Source organism: Armigeres subalbatus, chromosome 2, assembly GCF_024139115.2.
Source record: "Armigeres subalbatus isolate Guangzhou_Male chromosome 2, GZ_Asu_2, whole genome shotgun sequence".
In the NCBI taxonomy this organism is placed as follows: Eukaryota; Metazoa; Arthropoda; class Insecta; order Diptera; family Culicidae; genus Armigeres; species Armigeres subalbatus.
The window spans coordinates 169,457,953-169,483,918 of record NC_085140.1 but is presented as its reverse complement, the minus strand read 5'-3'; the positions used below and the strand labels follow the sequence as shown (position 1 = coordinate 169,483,918).

At 38.6% G+C, this 25,966-nt stretch overlaps 1 protein-coding gene across 3 annotated transcripts in view; it reads left to right on the top strand.

Annotated features, from left to right (window-relative positions):
* The window catches only part of LOC134211174 (eukaryotic translation initiation factor 5B-like), a 492,524-nt gene that overhangs the window by 433,420 nt on the left and 33,138 nt on the right, over window positions 1–25,966 (top strand). For all 3 annotated transcript variants that reach the window (XM_062687844.1, XM_062687843.1, XM_062687845.1), the window contains one exon: window positions 287–448. In XM_062687844.1, coding sequence (XP_062543828.1) covers window positions 287–448 — 162 coding nt within the window. The remainder of the gene's footprint in view (window positions 1–286; window positions 449–25,966) is intronic.

Sequence of the window (25,966 nt, the reverse complement as noted above, 5' to 3'; positions counted from 1 at the left end):
AAAAAAAAGAGCTCTTGGCGCGGACGATGATGACGGGCATGTGTCGCAGAAACTCACGTGAAATTTTTCACATACTTTCGTTGTAATACCGATTGTGGGACGAAGGGTGAAGTCGCTGGTCCGGGGACGAAACTTTGACGTCCGTTCGGATGTTTGTTGTTGGCGAGTGGAAGAAACGCTGTCCTAATTTAGGAGATGACATCTGGTAGCAATATAAGTTCGAGCTGGTGCAGCAACATAGACTAATAAAAGTTTTCTCCTTTTTCTCTGGTTTCTCTACTTACAGTTTGTTGACCTGGGCGTGGTGACGTCGGTTGAAGCTAATCACAAACAGATTGAGACCGCCCGCAAGGGGCAGGAGGTGTGCATAAAGATCGAACCGCTTCCGGGCGAGACGCCCAAGATGTTTGGAAGACATTTCGACGAGAACGATATGCTAGTTAGTAAGGTAAGCGATCTTTAATTACTATTATACAATTTTAACAGGGGTTGATTCGTAGAGTGAATTATTATCAAAACAAATGAATCATGTTTCTTCCAATTTATTTAAATGAAACGTTGTACAATTTTCAGCTGTTAATTTTATTTACTGATTTTTCAATGATATACACTACATTGCCAGTATTAGTACAGGGGGAAAAAGCGTTTGTTATTAGCTAAAATTAAAAAGTTCTAAGGCGAGTTTCATTTGAAAAGTAGTTCATAATGGAAAGTAAAGTGAAGTAGTATTTTTTTTTCATTTGAGAAGAGGACATTAACATTGAATCTCCCTTTATAAGGGATCCTGCTTATGCCAGGTGGTTTGGAGTAGTACTGCAAGAGGTCGTGATCTTCATAAGACAGAGCAAAGCGCCTTTTTCTATCGCAGGTGACCAAATGAAAATCTAGACCAACATTTGAAAAGGGCTTAACAGCCAAAAATTGTTCCTTCTGATTCTTCGACTACATATATATAGCTATATATGTGGACAAAGAATCAGAAGGAATAAATTTTGGCTGTTACACCCTTTTCAAATGTTGGTCTAGACATATTCTTTGATCAATTTCACATGAATGGTAGTCATGAAAGGATGTTATGATTTATTTTAAAATTGATATTTTTGTAGCATGCCATTCATCCTTCGTTTCTGTAGATATTGAAAGGGGTAGATATGTAAACATCGCGTGACATCTCTCATTGGTAAATGAGAAATTGCAGTACTGGTTTGAAGGGTTGACTTGAAACATCTTTATTCAAGAAGCGGGTGACATATATTTTACAATATGTATAATAGTTCCGCCAAATCTGTTTATAATTTTGGAATAAAGTAATACCCCGATTTTAGCACCCCCTGGTGAAGGTTATAAAACAGGACTCGATTATCCAAAGTGTTGAAAGAAAAATTCACTCCGGATAATCGAGCCACTTTTTTTGTCGCAGAAAATATAACTTTTGTTCAAATAATCTTTATTCCAGTAAAATAAAAGCTTAGAAAATATTTCGTTAGTTCGTGCATGGGTTCTGACGGTTTTGACCAACGTTAGAAATGTGCGCCGATCCGCTAATCGTCAGCGGCAGCGTTTGTCATAATTTTGGTCGACTGCGTTTTCGGCGTCAAGCTGAATACCATTTAGCCACCGGCGGTGTGAAGCACCGTGGCGATTTTTTCTATTGCGTTTGTTACCTAAAGATTTTTCAGAATATTTTCAAGACATTTACAGGAGATTTTTTTTATTTCCGCCGTAAAAATCTAATCTGTAGGAAATAATTTCAAGCTTTTCGGATTTTGGATTTTCGACGGGAAATACTCTGAAGTTTCCTCAAAGATTTCTTTGGAATTTTCACGGATAGAATTTCCACATAAAAATTGGTATTTGTAATGGTTTTTTTTAATTCACCGGATTTTTTTTCAAATTTTAACCATTTCCCTGGTTCAGATATTCTTTGGAATTTCCACTTTCTGTCACTTGCTGAACAAGTAATACGGCCAAAAATGTCGACCAGGAGGGTTTGTGGCCTTTCGGTCCTTCTCGTCGATTGACGAAAGTCATTCCATGCCATTTGACCGAATAACATGTTAAGGCAAGAGTTATCTTAAGTACGAGACACTGTCGAGTCAAGTACGAGACACTAAAGACGACCTTTCTGTTGAGGTCGAAATGCCTATCTGTCAAGGTACAATCAAGTGGTGGAGTTAAATGGGAAGGTACAAACTCGTCTTATGACAAGTGAAGAGTTATCTAGCCAACTTCCATTAGGGCGAAACGGTTTGGCCGAAAAAGTCATTTGGCTGAAAGCGACTTACGGGCAAAGTGGTCATACGAACCACGAACTGATAATTTGGCTGAAAAAGTTGTTTTCCCCAACAGATCATTTGTCCGAAAATGGCGTTTGCTCGAAAATGTCGTTAGGCCGAACGAACCAAAAGGCTGAAAATGTCATAGGACATAAATATAACCTCATTCGGACAAATGGCCCTTTCTGCTAAATGAGCATTTCGACCAAGCGATATTTTTGAGCCAAATGAACTATTCAGCCGAACGGTTTTTTTCCGACAATATGAGTAGTTCGGCCAAACAACACTTTCGGCCTTATAACCGTTTCGGTCAAATAACATTTTCGGCCAGATGGCCCTTTTCCAAACGACCATTTCGTCCAAAACGTCATTTGGTGCTAAATGACCAGACTTTTTCGGCAAAATGACCTGTTCTGCCAAACGACGGCTATCTTTCCCAAATGATTTTCGATCAGACGAGTTTCGGTCTAATGAGTTGTTCGGCAATGACATGTCCGACCAGCTTTAGGCTTTATGGCCTTTGACCAAACGACCCTTTGAAGCCAAATATTTTAAGGGAGCTTAATTTTCTTTGAAATGAAGTGAAATTCTTTGAGGTTTAATGGGAAATTCTTTGAAATTTCCACAAAAAAAAATCCAAATGGAATTCTTTAGCCTTCCCACAAGAAATAGTTCAAAATTTACACGGATATTTTTTTAATATTCATGGGAATTGTTCGGAATATTCTGGAATTTGCACCTAATTTTCTGGAAAGAGTGCCTAAATTATCCATAAATTCCACGGTAAGCTCTTCCAAATTTTTAACGGAAAGTTTTCTTACTATGAGTATGGAGCTGGTGTTGTAATTCATACATAACCACCTGTGGTGGTTAGCTTTTTTTTCATATAAATATTCCAGAGGAGCATTTGGTGGCATGAGTTCCAATACCAACGCCGTACTCAGAATGAACTTACAAATGTTTCTAAAAAATCGGTGCTTTGAAATGAAGTTCATGAATTTGCCATCTTTAGAATGTTTGATTGTGGATCCCTTAGAAAAGTGAGAAAGGCACTATCACCACTAGGTGGATTAATCTGGCTTTTTGATATAAGTCTGGCACATATAGGGTATATTACGGCTGTGTTTGCCTTGATTGTGTGTTATGTTGTGCTGTGCCAAGCATTACTAATACTTTTATCTTTGTATGATGGGTAAATATATGACTCCGGATAATCGAGTCATTTTCTCCGGTTAATCGAGCCCCGGATAATCGAGCTTCCGGTTAATCGAGCCTCCGGATAATCGAGTCCGCCCTGTATGAATCATTTTATGCCTTGGAAAGGCAAAATGCATAAAAGGTACCCTTTATTTTTTGTCGAAAATGCTTACAGAATCCTTCACAGGTACTCAGAAGTAATTCATAATAAACTACAGGCGGTGAAAATTATTTCATGAAAATCTTTGTTGTTTGCGGTATTATGTACGAAAATAAAAAGAATAAAAAGGAAATTTTGGGATGGCAAAATCGGGTCGAAAACGTGATAAAATAGGGACGTGATAAAATCGGGTCGAAAACGTGATAAAATCGGGGGTAGACATAATCGGGGATTGACAAAATCGGGTCAACACTGTTTGCGTTGCGTTGCGTTGCGTTGTAACGGAGTATTTCGTAGATTGCATACTGATAGTTGTCATGTATATTCTTTACCTTTCTTACCCCAATTGCTTATGGATTTCCATTTGGGATTCAATGGAAATCCAATTGGGGGTCCAAAATGATAAAACATGAAAGCTATCATTGCCGGCCACGCCCATCTTCTCCGTTACTAGGAAAGGGAAGGAAATGATGATATGACATCTACTTAACGAGAGGCCAGCGACTCACCGACGCCCTCATAGATGTCAAGGAATTGGATGGTGGGTAGGGTATGTGGTTTAGGAGTATCATTATAAGCAAATGATAGAAAATTTGTGGAAATACGTTGGGAGTGACATTGCTAAGAAATTTATGTCACTCCATTATCCTTGCCGATGATTTTCCTCGGATGGGGCGAAGGTATTAGCCTTGCCCTGGCTAATAGCCTAGGTTTAAGCGCCTTTGCTCGCTCTCTGAAACGAAAAAAGAGCAAAAAGAAATTAAATTCCCCTCCCCTCCTGATATGATAATGATTTTGATCAACAAATGAATTCTAAGTGGATGAATAAATGATCAAACGGCTGCAAACAAGCCTCTATTGTCGTAGCAGAAGTGATTCAAACGCGATCGACTGTTGTTCAAATTCGATACACATCATCAATAACAACACCAGACTATTCCGATTGAATTATTTTCAGCTATTGTGATTCGTAAATTCTTATAATAAACGGGACCAAACAATACCCTTGAATAACATTTTCATACTTTTGATTTAATTTGAGCTGTTTGAAATAATGGAGAATAACGTTCATTCCATGTGTGTATGGGCAGAAAACTTGAAATTTAAAAAAAAAATGTCACCCAAAAACGGCTCGATGAACACTTCCAACTTTTGACATGTTATGTAAAAATGTTTGAATTTTCATAAACAAATATAAAAATATATAGTCGCTGTAGTCCAACACTTCAAAAATCATAAAAAAACGAATATTTTGACCATTTTAGCTAATTTGAGTACACCAATACACCAAACCAAATATAGTAGGAACCAGAAGTAATAAGCTTTCCATCCATAAAAAAAACATCGCAAATCGATCCAGTGGTTCAAAAGTTATTATTTTTTTTAAATAAAAAACTTCGATAAATAGCCACCTTTCTGGCGACCCCATATCAAACATGGTCACCCTAATGAAAAAAAAAAATAAAATACGGGACTAATTATTTTCAATGAAGAACTCTATTCTTTTCCCATGGAATCGCTGTATATACTATATATATAAAGAACATTTAAAATATAAATTCATAAAAAGCAAAACTATTTTAAATCGATAAACTATTTGAAGCATAAAAAACACTAATATATATGAAGCGCTACACTATGGAGAAACGCACGAGTTCATCATGCTGACGTTGAAAGAGGTCAAAAGAGTTTGAAAAAAACTTTTCATATAGAGACTATTTCCGCCATCCGCACATGTTATGAAATTTTCATGGGGTATTCGACACTTTTTAACAAGATGCGACAAAAGATGGGCGGGTTTTAGGTGGTAGATTTTCACTAATTCAGTGACATAATTTACGTATTTTTCTTAAGCTAAAATCATTCCCAACCTTTAGTTACATGGTATATTGCAAATGAAAACTATCCACCAAATAAGATGTTTTCACCCATTGTTCACTGCACTGTTCACCCAACGAGAGATTTGAGAACAAATGACGATAAAAATGCGGTAAATATTGGGAATTTTAAGAAAAATATCTTTATGATTGTGATGATAAACTGCCATGAAAAATAATGACACGTCCATCATTTATGTCTCGGTTGAAGTGTAAGGGGTTTTTGGAGATTTACTGCAGTTTCCTTGTTCCAGAAAATAAAATGTAGAGGAAGAGGGAGGCTATTAACGTACGAGAAGCACGAACAATCATCGAGTGACCATCATTTTCATCATTGATGCTTCCCCAAGTAACCTTAAAAAGACCGATTTACGCGTGAAATAATCAATAGACCCCTACGAAATACAATTAAAAAATGTGTTACTTATCTTGAATCTATGACCAGAATAGTTTCTGGAATGCTCCATCCATTCCATCACTTTTTCGTGCTTTCGGCGTTTCATAGACGTTGGAAAAAGAAACCATCCTTCAAACGCAAGATCGACACTTATTTTTTCCTCGCCCGGTCATCGTCCTTTACATCACTCAACTTGAAATTTGTTAGCTTGAAATTTGTGACAATTGACAATCCGGATGAAATTTTTCGCGTCCGTTTTCAACCGCAACCTACTTCGATCTCCTGACAAAATCGGGTCAACACTGTATACAAAAATGCCAATATTTTTTTACACGGTTGGTACCGCCATCGGGGGTGACAATGGGTCTGGGGTGTGAGAATGGGTCATCGCTCTCAACGGCAGCCTGAATGTCGGATAGCAAAATCGTTCAAAAAGGTCTCTTATATTTTAGTATTCTTGCACTCAGATACATTCAATGTATTCTACAAGCATTCTAAGTAGTTGAAATAGTGACCCATTCTCACCACCATTTGACCCATTGTCACCCCCGACGACGGTATTCATTAATTTCTCGGTTAACCTGAATTTTCACAGCTTTTAAATACAACCTGAGTTTTCTTAGATTCTTAGATTTTTTGTGAATTTTTTCGTGGGCTTAACTCATAGTTTCATTGATGCTAAAGATCGTAATCGACTAAAACCCAACCGTGTAAAAATAGAACTGGGTGTAATTGTGTAAAACCTATACATTTTTACATAAGAATCTCGCAAGAATCTATGCCTAGATTTTACCCAGAATTGTTAAAAATGCTGGTGGTCCAGGCTACCGCTTCTGCCTCATAAGCTTCCTACTTTGTATTTTTTCTTTGTTCTACCTGTGTTTTACGCTCTACCAAAACGTTTCCTAATGGTACACAGTTGAATCATTTAACAGATTTCAGTGAATTCTGTTTCATTCCACCGAAATCTTAACATCAGAATTGTTCGGTAATAAATTCACCGATTTTCTGCGATTGTTTCCTGTGTTCACTATCAAAACCACCGAAAATCTGTGAAATTATTTACCGAACAGCTCTGCCATTAAGATTTCGGTAAATTGCTACAGAAATCTGCGATTCTTTTTAAGTGTCTATACCTCTTATACTAACAATTCCATAACCTCCAGTAGTACCTATGAAATGACGAAGAGTTCTCTGCATCTTTCTTTCAAGTAGATGTTCCCTTCTTCAGCATTTGCAAGGTCGTAGCCATGACAGGTCAGTTTGTTGAAGAGTGCATTAAAGTGTGTTGCATAAATGCAACAATGATCCAATCGCTTAAAAGATAATCATTACATAGTTATTATGAGTTTTCTCCCTTCTTAGATGCGCGGCTACTAAGCAAGACCATGCTGAGAGTGGATGGGTTCGATTCTCGGTGCCGGTCTAGTCGATTTTCGGTTTGGAAGTTGTCTCGAAAAACCTGGGCATAAAAGTATCATCATGTTAGCCTCATGATATACGAATGCAGGAATGGTAACTTGGCTTAGAAATCTCGCAGTGGGGGATGTAATACCAATGAAAAAGAAGAAGGGTTTTCTCCGTAAGATAACTTGCAGAGTAGTATAAATTCCTGATGGAATATTCTTTTGGTATCACCTTCTTGAGAACGTGTTAGAAAACATGAAATTTAACATTAGCTCCGATAGGAAGATCTGCTTAGCTTAGCTTAGCTTAGACTGACTGTACATATCAATGATTGCTACTCCGTGATTGATCAGAACTGGTGCAATTTAGTTTTTTAACCTTTGGTCACCTTTATGGATTCCATTATTGATATTTAAAAGTTACAACATTTAGGGTGGGTGTACCAATTGTCGCCATACTTAAGAACAACTATTTTTTAGGAAATAAGTGAAAGGCATGTGGGTGGTCTTTATAAATCAAGCGAAAGGTTTTACTTCCTGCTCCTTAGAACAGCTGTGAAAACCACAATAAAATTTGTTATAATCCTCAAAATTGATTAATCCATAATAGGAACGCATGCACCAGTTGTGGTACTATTCTTAATTTTGGTTCCTTATTTGGCAAATCTCATTGTTTTCTTATGGGATTGGCCAAATAGGGACCACTAGTGCGATAACTGGTGCAAAGGACGTCAAAAATTTAGCAAAATCAATTTTTACAATTATGCTTATGAACTTGGTTTGCAGTGATTTGATTGGCCATTTGACATATAAAGCACTAGTGCGACAACTGGTGCTATAGCCACAATTGGTACATCTAGCCTATGTAAGAAATTGAAAAGAAAGGAGGTTTGTCATTACCTTCCTTATGCGAAATTGGAACACACGTATTTTAGGTGAATTTGACATCTCAGAAAATTGGCATAAAATAATCGCCGAACAGCTCCACTGCTGAGACCCCGGTAAAATCCACCGAACTCCGTGAAATGAGTCAATCGTGTAAGGGCGTAACTGCATCGACCGACTTCTTTTTATCGATTTTACTGTGATTAATGCAACAACAGTGATTGGTGCTTCTGGTGCAAGATGCAGTCATCCTTTTTAACACCAAACCATTAAATCTTAGGTTAACTACCGAAATTCAATACATTGATTAAAAACATTGACATTGAATGCATAGTATAAGAAAGTCGAGTCAAGTACGAGACATTGAAGACGACCACACAGTTGTGGTCGAAATACGTATCTGCAAAGATAACGAAAATTAACTGGTGGAATTAAATGGACAGTACTTAATTCGTCTTAGACGGTTTAATACATTCCACTAAAAGAGCTTAATATATTTTTCTGATTGCATTGATAAATGAGCGATTCCAAGCAACAGCATCAAAATTTAAGAAAATTTTTAATTCATGATTTTCTATTGAGTTGAAACTTTGCACAGTTTTTCAATTTCATCTAAATCGTCATTTTTCGATATCAAATCTTCATATTGAGTCACGACTAACTTTTCAAAAGGGTGTATGTGAAAATGGTTCAAAAATATTTAAAAAGCTGCACAGCAAAAACGGAATGTTCGATTGTTATGATTTTTTCAGCAAAGTTAGACAACTAAATGGTGATTCTTAAGAAAATGTGCACAGTAAAAAAAAAATTTTTTTTGCCTTTAAAAATATCATTTTTGTCACAAAAACTCAAATATCTCAAAACCCTATCTTTTTTCGAACGTAATTTTTTTAGGGAAAACGGTCCATTATATTAGCTATCTACCATAAAAATTTGGTGATGGTAAACTAATAAACAAAAAAGTTATGACCAGTGTTGTGCTGAATCATTATCAGACGATAATGATTGCAATTTTCATGTGAAAACTTTTCACGTGAAAACAGTAGGCGAGTTGTCACCGGCGACAACTTCTCAAATTATGTACTCAAACGATAAAAAACACAGAATTTTCATTCAAACATTAATCTTTACTATGATCAACTAATTGTCAACAGTCCAGTTATATCTTCTATTTGGCGTTATGGTTTCATGGTAGTAAGGAAAAAGTGATCAAAATGTAACGGTAAGTGCTTCAAATCAAGGTACGATTTGCAAACGATTCTTAATCGCTGGCGAGTTTTTATCACGTGATAATTTAAAAGTAAGATCGCGGGTGAGTTTGATCATCCTCGATTTTTTGAAAATTTGATTTTTCCCAACCCTGGTTATGACATTTCAAACATTTCACAATTTTCACATATAGTAAACAAAAAAAAATTTCCGTGTATTTTTTTTTTCAAGAATCGCAGTTTGATGCTGATTTTATTGTTAAGGGCCTTGCGTGAGTTAAACAAGTTGTTTGTATGATATTCCATATTTATGTATTCATCGATATTATGTATATTATATGTATAAATATTATATGTATAAATAAATAAAAATGAATTAATATTATCCTAAGTATTAAATTAAATGTGGCAGTTACACAATGTTGTTATAGAAACTCTAAGAGTTTTGGGTTTGAATTTTGGTATGGGTTATGATATCATGAAAACAGTTTATTAATACTTATTTTTATTTATTTTATTCAAATTTTTAAAATATCGAACACTTTTGAATTATTATCAGCACAGTTTGAGTATAGTTTTGCTTTAATTTTATTTTCCGACAATGGAATGAAACAGTGAAATTTTTGGGTTCCTTGGATCGTTTTCGCGTTATTAAATTGCTCGCTGAGCTCTGAAGCCTTTATTTCGTACTCTTCAGTTGTAGTAAAACAAAATGTAGTTGTAGTAAAACAATCACACGGCTGTTCGGCCACATTGAGAGTTGACGTAAAGTCAATGTCAACTTCTCTCCACGAACAGCCTAGATAGCCGTGTGGTGTCGGCAGCTGGTTATCTGGCTAAGAATAACATTACGGATTGCTTGTTCCAGTGGTAAAAGTCCACCATACAGGTGACCCCTAATTCTCGGTGTGATGCGGCTTTATGCTTACCGTGCCTACGAATGAATGGTTAGGGGGGTCTAATAAGAACCTAACCGCAAACGGAGCCTGTGAAGCACCAGGGCCCCTTCACAGTATTTTAGCCCTCGCTGCGCTAACCGGAGCTATGGCGTAGTTGACTTTTTACTTCTCCGAGATAATTGGCTACTCTTATTCAACCTCATCGTGAGGTTAAATAAGAGTAGGGTTATGAATATGTGTTTTAATTAGTTTTCAACAAATTGTCACCTATATGGATTCGCATTATGCGTTTTTTACAATGTGCTTTGTGTATGTTACCTATATGGATTCGCATTATGCGTTTTTCACAGTGTACTCTGTGTCTCGTCCTTGACGTTCGGCTTCGGTTACTCTTGTTTAATCTCAACTTGAGGTTGAATAAGGGTGGGGTTATGAATGTTTTTACTTAGTTTTTCAACAAATTTTCACCTATATGGATTCGCATTATGCGTTTTTTTTTACAATGTACTTTGTGATTGTCACCTATATGGATTCGTATTATACGTTTTTCAAAGTGTAATCTGTGTTTCGTCTTTGATGTTTGGCTTCAGCTACTCTTGTTTAATCTCACCTTGAGGTTGAATAAGGGTGGGGTTATGAAAATGTTTTTTTTTTACTTAGTTTTTTTTCAACAAATTGTCACCTATATGGATTCGCATTATGCGTTTTTTTTTACAATGTACTTTGTGTATGTTACCTTTATGGATTCGCATTATGCGTTTTTCACAGTGTACTGTGTGTTTCGTCCTTGACGTTCTTTTTTGGCTACTCTTGTTCAATCTCAACGTGAGGTTAAATAAGAGTGGGGTTATGGATATGTATTTTACTTAGTTTTCAACAAATTGTCACCTATATGGATTCGCATTATGCGTTTTTTACAATGTACTTTGTGTATGTTACCTATATGGATTCGCATTATGCGTTTTTCACAGTGTACTCTGTGTCTAGTCCTTGACGTTCGGCTTCGGCTACTCTTGTTTAATCTCAACGTGAGGTTAAATAAGAGTGGGGTTATGGATATGTGTTTTACTTAGTTTTCAACAAATTGTCACCTATATGGATTCGCATTATGCGTTTTTCACAATGTACTCTGTGTCTCGTCCTTGACGTTCGGCTTCGGTTACTCTTGTTCAATCTCAACGTGAGATTAAATAAGAGTGGGGTTATGAATATGTGTTTTACTTAGTTTTCAACAAATTGTCACCTATATGGATTCGCATTATGCATTTTTTTTTACAATGTACTTTGTGTGTGTTACCTATATGGATTCGCATTATGCGTTTTTCACAGTGTACTCTGTGTTTCGTTCTTGACGTTCGGGTTCGGCTACTCTTGTTCAATCTCAACGTGAGGTTCAATAAGAATGGGGTTATGAATATGTGTTTTACTTAGTTTTCAACAAATTGCCACCTATATGGATTCGCATTATGAGATTTTTACAATGTACTTTGTGATTGTCACCTATATGGATTCGCATTATGCGTTTTTCACAGTGCACTCTGTGTTTCGTCTTTGACGTTCGTCCATTGTTACGTCCTCTGTGTTTTTGTGACACCTCTCTTTAGTCCCTAGCTGAATGCGTCTACATAATTGGCTTTCCTATAAATGGTTCCATTCTCCTTTCCAACTTCACTTCCTCTTCCTTTCCCCTTTTCACTTCCTTTTCCGTCAGGTAAATGATGAGAAAGGCCAGTGAAGGCGATGGCACAAATCTCCCAAATTGAGGGGAACGTGCCTCCTGAGCCGACGTTCTGATACCTGATGGTAGTAAGGAAAAAGTGATCAAAATGTAACGGTAAGTGCTTCAAATCAAGGTACGATTTGCAAACGATTCTTAATCGCTGGCGAGTTTTTATCACGTGATAATTTAAAAGTAAGATCGCGGGTGAGTTTGATCATCCTCGATTTTTTGAAAATTTGATTTTTCCCAACCCTGGTTATGACATTTCAAACATTTCACAATTTTCACATATAGTAAACAAAAAAAATTTCCGTGTATTTTTTTTCAAGAATCGCAGTTTGATGCTGATTTTATTGTTAAGGGCCTTGCGTGAGTTAAACAAGTTGTTTGTATGATATTCCATATTTATGTATTCATCGATATTATGTATATTATATGTATAAATATTATATGTATAAATAAATAAAAATGAATTAATATTATCCTAAGTATTAAATTAAATGTGGCAGTTACACAATGTTGTTATAGAAACTCTAAGAGTTTTGGGTTTGAATTTTGGTATGGGTTATGATATCATGAAAACAGTTTATTAATACTTATTTTTATTTATTTTATTCAAATTTTTTAAAATATCGAACACTTTTGAATTATTATCAGCACAGTTTGAGTATAGTTTTGCTTTAATTTTATTTTCCGACAATGGAATGAAACAGTGAAACTTTTGGGTTCCTTGGATCGTTTTCGCGTTATTAAATTGCTCGCTGAGCTCTGAAGCCTTTATTTCGTACTCTTCAGTAGTAGTAAAACAAAATGATAATTTGGATAAATCTTTTCTTTTCTACGATTTGCCCAATCAAAAGTTCTTTCGCAGTTTTAATTGGATGCTCACGTTCTTTGGCTAAACTTGCTCTTGTGGCCATGCGCTTTATTGTTCCTCCAATAGCATCACAAGGACCTTTGCCATGTGATGTAGCAAAAATGCCATTCTGCATCAATTCCGTACATTGATTTAAATTGACATAGGCTCGAAAAATTCTTACGATTTTTGTACTGCGACGCTGCTCCATCAGACATGAAATATATCTTTTTTACTTCTTTATGCTTATCAACGCGTAAAAAGTTAATCATTTTTTCAATGAACAAGTTTACGGATACTGAATCGTGTCTTAAATCTTCGGAAATTATAATTAAACTTAAGTGTTCAATTTGCGTACTTCCATTAAAATAAATAACGAATGGATGAATTGTAGCTTGTTGTACGTTCCAGTGATGGGACTGCACTTCATCTTGCAATACAAAGCTGTAATTTTCAGAAAAATCACAAATGACTAAAAATTCACCATTTTGTAATGTATTTTTCGTATTTTTTAAAAAACTGGATTGTTCTGTTTTAATGAAATCGTGAGGGATTAAACTTTCTAATTTCAAGCAAAAATATGACACAAACTCATCTACAGGTTTTACAATAGTTTCTATGTCACACCTATCCGTGGTCACCCATTGCTCAAATGATAACTGATCAATATATTTTTCTTCAAACTCAGCGAATAAAGTATTTTCCAATGATGAAGAATCTGGACAATCCGAACAAGATCGTAGATAGCAATTTGATGTTGTATTTTCACACAAAAGAATACCAGTTAACATTTTAATATCCTTTGTTAAATTGATTCTTTTCAAACTATGTAAAATAAGATTAATATTCTCATGGGTTGTGCACACACACATTATGTGTTCCTGAATTGGAAAGAAGCTTACATTGCCTTGGCCGAAGGCTTGCAAATGAGGAAAAACCTATTTTAATATTATCGTGAATTTCCTTGAAGCGTGTGTACGCTTCTTTCAAAGTCGTCATCATTAATCGTTTTTGGATTGCTTGACGCTTTCCATCTTTTTACTGATACATAATCTTTTTGACCAGGCATAGCTCGACTTACTTCATCATCTTCAAAATATTGAACTACTATTTCTTTTGTCTCATCTGTTAATGCAGTACTAGACCTAGTATTTTTGGTTGAAAGACAGTTATTCTTCAATTGTTTTGCCTCTTTTACTGTATTTCTATTGGTTTTGAACTCATCAATGGCATCCTGAATAGACCACGAACTTGGCAGCATCGACAAAATCAATAATTTTTCTTTCCTTGTCGTGGCTGCATTCGAGAACCTTTCCTTCATATTTATAATTACCTCATCGTAGTCTGTATTTTCCACATCATCAGGTCCTAATTTGAAGAGGTTTCTTCGTACAGCTTCGTTTATTTCACGGTATTTTTCTCCGGGTAATAAACGTAGTCCATCTTACTCCATTTAATCGGAGTCACTTTTATCCCAGCTATGCCCTCGTTAAAGCGTTCGATGTTGACCTTTTGGATACACTCATCTTCCGATTGATTTGTTGAAACAGATTTCGCTGATGGTACGGTGGCAAGGCTCTCAGCACTTATTACTTCTGGTAATTCCTCAGTTGTTGTCGATACATCTGGCAATTCCTCAGTTGCTGTCGTTTTCGAACTTCCTGCGCTCTGCTCAACCGATGATATACAGATTGCTCTTTTGTCAACGTTTAGACGGCAGGACGTGCAAATGCGTAAATTTGTATTCAATGTGGACATTGGAGCATAACCAGTCGCTTTCAGTTTATCTATGGTGCTTTCGGTGAGATTTCGTAACACTTTTTTCCATCAAACGGCCTACAACAGTTGAGAAAGCGGCTACTCATGTTGTTCGTAATATTTCAATAAACAAAATCACTTTTAAGTTTTTACTGACTAGTTTGGTGTCATTTGCTTGACTGAAGAAAAAAATTACTATAAGATCTTTAACAACCTTAGTGGTAGTAATTTTTTTGCTTTTTCGTGAGCATTGTCATGGTATGTACCTATCATGCATTTGTTGTTGTTGAAGATACCCGTTTCCTCCCGATCATAAAGTCTATTCTCTAAGAGGTATATTTTTTGCAGGTAAACTATAGACGTACACGTGTATATAAATCTTTGATTTTGCAGCTTTTGTCTTAAAAATAACATTTCTGATATGTTTCTATCAACGTTATTATCAACAGGTTTCAACACTATTAAAAGAATTTTTCGCCAGTCACGTGCAATGAAAATTATGACACTATCAATACTTTTGATCACAACACTGGATCGTGTCTAAGTTTCTTATAGATGCTATGAATAATTAAATCAAAATATCATGAAAACAACTTGTTTAAATCACGTCCCTTAACAATAAAATCTGCATCAAACTGCAATTCTCGAAATAACTTACACAGAAAAAATTTTTTTTACGTAATGTGAAAATTGTGAAATGTTTGAAATGTCATAACTTTTTGTTTATTAGTTTACCATCACCAAATTTTTATGGTAGATAGCTAATATAATGGACCGTTTTACCTAAAAAATTACGTTCGAAAAAAGATAGGGTTTTGAGATATTTGAGTTTTGTGACAAAAATGATATTTTTAAAGGCAAAAAATTTTTTTTACTGTGCACATTTTCTTAAGAATTACCATTTAGTTGTCTAACTTTGCTGAAAAAATCATAACAATCGAACATTCCGTTTTTGCTTTGCAGCTTTTTAAATATTTTTGAACCATTTTCACATACACCCTTTTGAAAAGTTAGTCGTGACTCAATATGAAGATTTGATATCGAAAAATGACGATTTAGATGAAATTGAAAAACTGTGCAGAGTTTCAAATATTTTCGAAATGGTCGCTCAGGATCGACTGACATGCCCCCGTGGAATGCCTCAAATAATGGTTCAATCGTGTTAAATAGGCACTCCGAAAGTAAAAATTAATAAAATTCAGACAAAAATGACGGGAGCGAACTTGGCGCACTACGATCTCATGAGCTCCGATAGAAAGATCTGAGGAGGAAAATTCGAGATGAACGTCCGATGAAACTTATTGGAGAATGTATGGGGAAACGTTTGAGAACTCTCAACTGGATCAGAATTTCAGTATTATTGAAGCCCCAGGAAAATATTTCAAATGGAATTTGGGAATTCGATGGATACACTGTTCAACACATTTTTGCAGCTGCTTCAGTGTTTTCCCTTCTGAACGAATATCTTGACGAACTTGAGAAAATAATCTGTTGGAAAACTTCGGTTGCCTACCGAACGAAGTCCGAACCAAAAAATTGAAATGTTCAAAATTTTCAAATTTGCCAAATTGGCAATATTTTTTTCTGATATACGAACTCAAGTTAATTTCTTCGCTAGTGGCAAAGTTGTTCGTCTAGCTTTCCATTGGTATATTAACGTCGGCGTAATATCAACTAGGGCCAAAGTTATGAACCAAAACCAAAGGGTGTCCATGACCTTTTCCTCTAGTTTGAATCAGAAAGAAAACATCCGATTTAAAAGGTTTCTGAAACCAAAGGCTTAGGCATGTTTCTCGTTTTTTTTTTCAAATCTAAACATATTTTTAAAAACCTAGATCTAATTTGTAATGGTTAAATTAAAATTAAATGAAAAAAAAATCTCTCGATAAAATCTCTCTCTGAAAAAACTGAAGATTAAATTGGGTTTTTTGCCTTTCTCGTACAACAAAGTTGTACCAGAAGGCTATAATTTCACTCCAAAAGCCAAATTCTGATAGAAGGCTCGGAGACCCATAGTGTTATATACCAATCGACTCAGCTCGAAAAATTGAATAAATGTCCGTCTGTGTGTGTGTGTATGTGGATGTGTGTAGCCCCGGGAATTTTTTAATGTTAAAAACGTTTCATATAGAAGGACTTGATCGATTCGAGTGCAACTAGTTTCATTCGACGGAGAAACTTTCCTAGTTGGACACTATTGTTTTTGTTTGTTAATAACTCATTCGGTTTGAATAATATTTCTATTTTTCTTTAAACAAATACGCTGTTTACATGCACATTTTAATCAATTTAGCCGTGACGCAATCCATTACTCTCATAGTTGAGTAATTCTTAAGTAGCGAGATATAATCGCATCAAAGCTTTTAACCAGAGTGTAAAATAATCGATTTTTTTGGTGAAGTCCACCTTTCTTCACTTGTCAGCTCACTTTCGGACGCATTCATTGTCGGCACTGGACTGTCAATATTCGATTGAATATTAGTCATTGAATATTTATGCACAATCTACAAATTATTAAACTATCTGAATTCTAAACACGTTTTAAATGAGTGAAGTAATTTATCACATAGAACTGAATCCGATTTGCATCCGTGAGGCACTTTCACCGGTAAACATCAATATAAACAATGCTAATTATGTTTTTTTTCTGCACATAGTAAACACACTCAGTGACAGTCGAATGAATGAGTTCGTGGAGTAGTCGTCTGACTATTTCATTCTATGTTTTGAATAATCATGCGATGTTTGTCAAAATTCGGACTGAAGTAACTTCATGAAAATGAATATTTTACGCTCTGCTTTTAACCGCCAAAATGTAGGCAATTTACGTTGCATTTACCATACTAATTCGAATTCAACACATTGAATCGAGAAAGGCATAATCACCACTGGTGGATAAATTTGGGTTTTTTTCCATTAGTTATGCTTCCTTGAATGCTTCTGCTTCTATGTTTCTATGTTTCCGCAAAAGAAATCCTAGAGGGTACCTCAAGCAATATCAAGGCCTGAACACAAAGGTTGAGAACCGCTGAACTAAGAATTCGCAGTGTCCACACACATCACAAGAAATTAACTTCCATTTACATGGGATGCCATTCATTTCAGTTTTGGCTGATTTCATAGATCTAATTAGCGCAGTTTCTGGACACTTAGGGAAATTTCACAATTTTGTAGGTACCCCAACCCCACACTCGCCAAGTCGTTCTGTACTCGGTATGCCCACCTCTCTCACTGCGTTTCACACCCTTTTGTACCTGCCGGGTCGAAAGCGAACACCATGCTGTCCGGCATTCTTGCAACATGCTCTGCCCATCGTGCCCTTTAGCTACCTTTTGGATACTGGGTTTGTCGTAGAGTTGGGCGAGCTCGTGGTTTATCTGTCGCCGCCACACACCGTTCTCTTGCACATCGCCTGAACCTGTGTACGCGTCTCTCGAATACCCTGAGTGATTGCAATTCCTCCTTGAGCACGAGTCTCATGTTCCTAGAGGACCACCGGTATTATGAGCATTCGAAACAAGATACATTTGGTGAGTGTGTGAATCTTTTTGATCGCAGTTTTTTTCTGGAGCCCGTAGTAGGCCCGACTTTCACAGATGATGTGCCTTCGTATTTCACGACTAACATTATTATCAGTCGTTAGTAAGGATCCAAGGTAAGTGGATTTATCGACCATCTCGAGGGTATCACCGTCTTTCGTAACACTGCTTATCAGACGGGCGCTGTCGCGCTCGGTTCCGCACTAGCATGTTGTTTTTTTTTTTTTTTTTATTTTTAACTATCATTTATTTGGAAGGCTCATTTGCCGTGAAGCGTTACGGAGCCGGAATCATGTATTTAAATACAGTTTATTATGATTCTTATACACTAATGTTAATTTTGGGGAACCGTAAGACTCGCGGTTTGGTCGAGGTTAGGGATTACAATAATATTGAAGGAAAGGAAGGGAATTTAGGGTGCTTAAATTAATTACATATGATGTTGATATTCAGTTGATATCATTGGCGATGTTTCACATCTGTAACGAGATAAACATTTTTGGAAGACAGCAGCGAGAGGAAGACATACGAATGGGATTAAACAGTAGACAACAAGAGGAAGACATTCTTAAAGGATTACAACAGCGAAAGGGATGGGTGGTCGACGATTACAGTCTAACATCAGCCACTTTTAGAAAACGGTGGACAAGGGACATGTAGTCGAGATCAAGACCCGCCAACACTTCCCTAATAGACCTCGGCTGCTTTCCTCGGACCCGCAGATATTCAGTTAGCGCAGATCTGGGGCCACGATGCTCCTCGCACGCCCACACGACATGGTCGATGTCTTGGTAATCCGCGCCGCAAACACAGAGATTGCCTTCTGAGAGCCCCACTCGAAAAAGATGTGCATTTAAAGAGTAGTGATTGGACATTAGACGGCACATGGTTCGAATGAAATCTCGTCCCAAATTCAATTTTTTGAACCATGGTCGCCTCGATACCTGTTGACGAATTGAATACAACCATCTACCCATCTCCCCATTTGTCCATTTTTGTTGCCAGCTGATCAAGGTTTCCTGACGAACTAATGAGAAAAATTCATCAAAGGTGATTTGTCGATCATAAATATCACCTTCCATAGCGCCCACCTTAGCCAAAGTGTCCGCTTTCTCATTGCCCGGAATCGAGCAATGAGAAGGGACCCAAGCCATGGTGATTGTGTAAGACCGTTTTGATAAAGCACTCAAAGCTTTCCGTATCCCATTCAGGAGATACGCTGAGTGCCTAACCGGTTTCATTGACCGAACAGCCTCCAAGGAACTTAGACTGTCGGTGAAGATGAAAAAGTGGTCAGGAGGTAGGGATGCGATTTGCTCGAGTGAATAGTGTATAGCTGCTAGCTCAGCAGTATACACGGAACAAGGCTCTTTGAGCTTAAAATAGGCGCTATGGAAAACGTTAAAACCACCGAGACCGGTTGAGTCATTCGATTTGGACCCATCTGTGAAAAAGCTTCTCTCCTGGCTGGCGTGCCCGTATTTGCTTGCAAATAATGGAGGTATTACCTCCGCACGAAGGAAATCTGGTATTCCATGAACCTCCTGTTTCATGGACAGATCAAATGATACAGAGGAACTGTAGGAGTCTAAGAAGTTAGCACGATTGGTGTCAACCGAAGATGGGCTTACCTCTAGCGTCATATACCAGTGGTAAATACTCATGAATCGAGATTGAGAATTTTGTTCAAGCAGCTTCTCGAAGTTGTTAATGACCAATGGATTGAGAACCTCACAACGGAGGAGGAACCGTAACGATAATTCCGCGAAACGATCTGTCAAAGGAAGTACTCCCGCAAGTACTTCTAAACTCATTGTATGAGTCGAATTCATACAACCCAACGCGATACGGAGACAGCGGTACTGAATCCTTTGAAGCTTCAGCATGTGAGTTTTTGCTGCGGACTGGAAGCAGAAGCTACCGTATTCGAGAACCGACAGAATTGTTGTTCGATACAACGTGATGAGATCTTCGGGGTGCGCTCCCCACCATGTTCCGGTTATTGTTCGCATGAAGTTGATTCGTTTCTGGCATTTTTGTGTCAGATACACAATGTGCTTCCCGAAGGTGCTTTTCGAGTCGAACCAGACCCCGAGGTATTTAGAAGACATGCTGTGAGTGATTGTCTTACCCATCAGTTGAAGAGGGAACTGTGCCGGATTATGTTTTTTTGAAAAGACAACCATCTCAGTTTTCTCCGGAGAGAATTCGATACCCAGCTTTAAAGCCCAAGTAGACAAATTGTCCAAAGTATCTTGCAATGGTCCTTGCAGATCAACCGCTGTTGGACCCGAAACGGATACAACACAATCATCTGCAAGCTGCCTTAACGAGCAATTTGGCATGAGACATTCATCAATATCTCTTACGTAAAAATTGTAAAGAAGGGAGCTCAAACATGAGCCCTGGGGGAGACCCATGTAGCTAATTCTTGAAGTTGCCAGGTCACCATGAGAAAAACTCATACGCTTCTCTGACAACAAATTGTACAAATAGTTGTTCAAAATTGGTGAAAAACCACACGAGTGGAGTTTGTCGGATAAGATATCGACGCAAACTGAATCAAAAGCCCCCTTAATGTCCAAAAACACTGAGCCCATTTGCTCTTTTTTAGCGAAAGTTAACTGAATTTCTGAAGAAAGCAACGCAAGACAGTCGTTCGTTCCCTTTCCCCTACGAAAACCAAATTGCGTATCTGACAACAAACCATTCGATTCAACCCATTTGTCTAGCCGGAAGAGAATCATCTTCTCCATCAGCTTCCAAATACACGACAGCATCGCGATAGGACGATATGAATGACAATCCGACGTAGGTTTTCCGGGCTTTTGGATGGCAATCACCCTCACTTGCCTCCAATCATCCGGAACAATGTTAGACTCCATGAACTGATTGAACAAATTCAATAAGCGCCTCTTCGCGACGTCTGGGAGGTTTTTGAGCAAATTGAACCTGATTCTATCTATCCCTGGAGCTGAATTGTTACATGAAAGGAGAGCAAGCGAGAATTCGATCATCGAAAAAGGGCGATCCATATCATCCCTGTTAGCAAAAGTATCGATCACGATCTTCGTTAAAGGACGACGCGTTGCGCATTCTCCTTCCGACGGTCCAAAGAGTTTTAATTGAAGTCTCCCGCGACAAGCCTTCAACGAAAGTACGCCAATATCCGCGTTTCTTCACTTTCACCAGCTTCTTGAACTGGACTTCAAGCGCGACGTACCGTTTGTGAAGAAGAATCGACCCGTTTTTCCGGAAATCTTTAAACGCAGAGGATTTCTCACGATAGAGTCATGTGCACTCGATATCCCACCACGGATTATGTGGTTTCCTACGAACCGAAGCTCCTGGCATCGGCCGGCGTTGTGCATGGAGAGCACTGTCAAGAACCAACTGAGATAGAAACTGGTACTCTTCTCGTGGGGGAAGAGCTTCTATCGACTGTATGCCATCGATGATGGCTTCTGCATATTTTCCCCAATCGATGTGCCTTGTGAGGTCATATGAGAGGTCGATAGAAGCAGATTGATAATGTCCATTGGAAATTAAAACTTCGATCGGCAAATGATCACTACCATGGGGATCTTGGACCACCTTCCAAGTACAGTCCAACGATAATGAGCTCGAACAAATGGAAAGATCTAGACGGCTATCTCTTGCTGGAGGTGCCACTCGTGTAACTTCTCCTGTATTCAAAATTGACATATTGAAGTCGTCGCAGAGGTCGTATATCATTGTTGAACGGTTGTCGTCATACAGTTCCCCCCAGCCTGTTCCGTGGGAGTTAAAATCTCCCAAGAGCAACCGCGGCTCGGGCATAACCGAGCAGATGTGCGAGAGATCTCTACGAGATATCGCGGTGTTTGGAGGAAGATATATCGAGGCGATACTGAGGTCTTTTCCCCGAATAGTCACCTGACATGCGACAGCTTCGGTGCCTGACATCGGAACAAGATCGACTCTATAGAAGGAGTGTAGTTTTTTGATCCCTAACAACACCCCTCCATGTCCATTTGCCCGATCACGGCGGATGATGTTAAAATCAGGAAAATGAAGGTTTGCATCTGGTGTTAGCCACGTTTCACATAAAGCAAAAACATCGCATTGTAATTTATTAACTAAAAATTTAAAAATATCTAATTTCGGAAGAATACTTCGACAGTTCCACTGTAAAATCGAAATCATCTTACCCTCATTGACTAAGTTAGTCATCGAAGGATACGAATGACTCGAGGAGGGGCATTTTTGAAGCCAGCTGCTTCAGGAGAGGAGTCAAAATAGGAAGAACTGCTTTCACCATCTTCTTCACGGGGTCGGAAGCATCAAAGAAGTTGAGAATGAGATCCACGATGCCAGAAAGCGTGAACATTGGAGCGCTCAGATGTTCTTCCGTTCGCTCTCTATGCTCTCCTTCTGGCTGAGAAATCGAAACAAATGGGGCATCTGGGATTTTAGATGTCCCCGGAAGCGGTGGAAACTCTCGTTCATCCCGATGTGGAATCACAAAAGTTGAACGTTTTTGAGTTCCACCTGCTTTGAATTGACCATGTTGGAATGGGGCTCACTTTGGGGCTGTTTTCTAGGCTTTCTCGAGGGTCGCTGGCTTTGTTTTACTCGTTTCCTCGTTGAGCCTTTGAAAACAAAGGGAATCCCATTTCCAACTTCAGAGTCAGAGCTGCCTTGATCGTCCAGAGGAAGAGACGAATAGATGGTGTCAGAAACAACCGATGAAGCGGCCTTTCTCAGCATCTCGGCGTAGCTTCGACGAGAACGCTGCTGAAGAGACCGTTTCTGGTGAATTCGCATCTGTATGTACGTCGGGCAGGCTTCGAGAGCATGTGGTGGGCCTTCGTTGCAATAAACACATTTCGGCGCCGTCTTGCACGCGCCATCCACATGCTTCTCTCCGCACGATGCACAGCGATGTTTATTGCAGCAGTACTGAGCGGTGTGGCCCAGCTGCTTGCAATTAACACAATTCATCACCTTCGGTACATACAGCCGAACAGGTAAACGAAGTTTGCCAATCACCACATAGTCAGGCAGTGCGGACCCGGAGAATGTCACACAGAAGGAGTCTGAAGGCGAATAAACTCGCTTCTCCCCCTCCTGCGACACTGAATGCATTTGCTTGCAGTCCAGAATCTCAACAGAAGGCAGCGAAGCATTTTTGAAACGGCCAGAACCTTGTTTCAAACTCTCGCATGTCATGCTCCCCCCCGTGATCACTCCCGCGATTTCACACACTGCTGACGGGAGATAGACCTTGTATTCAAGAGTGAAAAGCTCAAAGGAAGCAATCTCGTTGGCCTGTTTGCGATCAGTACAAGTGACGCGCAACTTACTAGACCCAACCATGTCAATGGTTGTGACAGACGAAAAACGCTTTTCCAGATCTTTGCTAATCTGACTGATATTTAACCGTTTGCCTTTGGGTCGGAAGAAAACAACGTAAGGCCCACTAGCGTCGGGAGGGTAGGTCTTGTGGCGGGGGTTCGTGGGGGAAACATCTGAGTTGCTAGTGTCCATTAAGTTTTTTATCGGTGCACCAGAATGCAATGAAGCATCAGACAGGGAATACGAAGTACCCCCGCCATCATCGCCTTCGTGCATTGCGGACACGGGGTGTGCCGCTGCAGCGAGGCACGCACAATTCTAAACTAGACACTTATCACAGGGACAGAAAAAAACACACACACGAAGGTAATGTTTGGAGACACGGGGGGAGGCGAGTGAAAAAGAATTAAAAAAAAACTAATCAAATAAAACTGGGAGGATGGGGGAAACAACGAGAATGGAAGGATGAGTGTACTTAACTCTCTGGATGCTGCTTCACCAGACTCTGTTTCTGCAGCGCACACCGGACCGTCCGTCGCGTGTGTGTTGTGCCACTCTTCGATCTCGCACAGCAGCTGGATGGTACAAGCCGCGGGGGGCGATGGTACGGCGGCGATTGTTGTGTTCGATGGTTGATGATGGTGTTAGATGACGAACGGAGCTCACCACCACAAGGGACTATCGGCGTGGGGCGATTATGTTTTTTCGCGCGTGACGATGGACGCCGAAAATATTCACTAATAAATCACGCTGATTTTCGCACTAACGGAATAACTTTCAAATTCACGCTAATAAGGAACCTTTCCTCTGATTTTCGGTAAAAACCTTAAATCGTAAGGAAAACCCGAAAAAGGAACGGACCGTACGCGGACTATCGTCTGTCTCGCACGGATGCTCGACGTGGAATGAGCAGCATGTTGTTTGTCTTCGACGAATTGACCACCAGTCCAACTTTTGTTGCCTCACGTCCCAGGCGGGTGTACAGCTCTGTTGCCTTTTGAAATGTTCGGCCGACAATTCCTATATCATCCACGAAACAAACAATTTGATTTGTTCTGTTGAAATATGTACCCCGGCCTTCCGTATGACACCTTCTTGCGCAATATTGAACAGCAGGCATAAACGTTTATTACCTTGTCGTAGTCCTCGGCGAGATACGAACGAACTGGAGTATTCGACCGAAATCTTCACAGCAATTTTGTACACCATCCATCGTTGCTTTGATCAGTCTCGTAAGCTTCCGGGGTCCACTTTACGCTGGGATATGGATACTCTGAAGTAGTACGTAACGGTGTAAATCCGGTCATATCGTCAGGCTCGGTACAATACGGAAGCTTTTCGTGATGCATTACGGAATAAGATCACCAAACTATCCAGGCAGCACAACTTGTTTCACTATTGAACATTTCACTTGGAAAGAAACAATCTTTGCGTATGTGCCATCAAATATAACTCTCTTGCAATCTAAAAAGCGCAAGAGGTGGAGCCTACGGAAACTTCCTTCGATTGAAGTAAAATTGCAATAATGTTGCAAAATACTACAGCGGAAAAAAAAAATAAAATAAAAATATAAAACTGGATTCGATTTATGGATCTTGTGATTGACATTCGTTTACTCTACCACAGCACCACTCAACACTTCGAAGGGACTGCATGTTGACTCACCATAAAAACCATACGATTATGAAGTTTTGGACTCGGGTTTTCTGTTACTTGATTGCACCATCACTGAAAAAAATTGTGAGTTGCCAAAACGTTGAACGATGGTAAATTAAACATGAAGACACACTCAACTCATGTGCAACTTAATTTAAACAAACAAATAAATTTTGAAAGACGCATTGAAGTTACATGGTAAAAAATATGCAACTTGATGATTTTGTTTCGTGATTGTAACATAAAGTGCAGTATTCTTTGATTGTTTGTTTCCAAATGTCAAACACTTACTGCATTGCAATGTTAATGAAACATCGATCACATTTCGAACCTTTTTGACATCTTGATGCAACCTTTTCGTACTTTAATGTTTTTCCAATGCCTTTAAGGTCACTCCTGACGGAATCCAAGTTTAAAAGTGCTCGCGTTTTTGGGGGCACACCACTCGATACGGAAGCAACGTACAACTGTCATTTTTATTATTTCACGCATGCTGCGACGCAGCAAAGCTAAATAAACAAAAATGACAGTTGTGGGCCGCCTCTGAATCGAGTGGTGTGCCCCCGAAAGCGCGAGCACTTTGGAACTTGGATTCCGTCAGGAGTGACCTTAGAAACTGAATAGAAACAAGGTGCTTTTTGGAAGATGTTGCGTGTGCTACTTGGGTATGCTCTAATTCTTACTATTCTTGTTCAAACTTATGAGTGATGGTCGGAAGAGTATAGAAAGACTATAATTTGTTTTTGATGACCCATCTTTGCACCTTTTGGTCAATGGAGAAAATTATAAAAATGT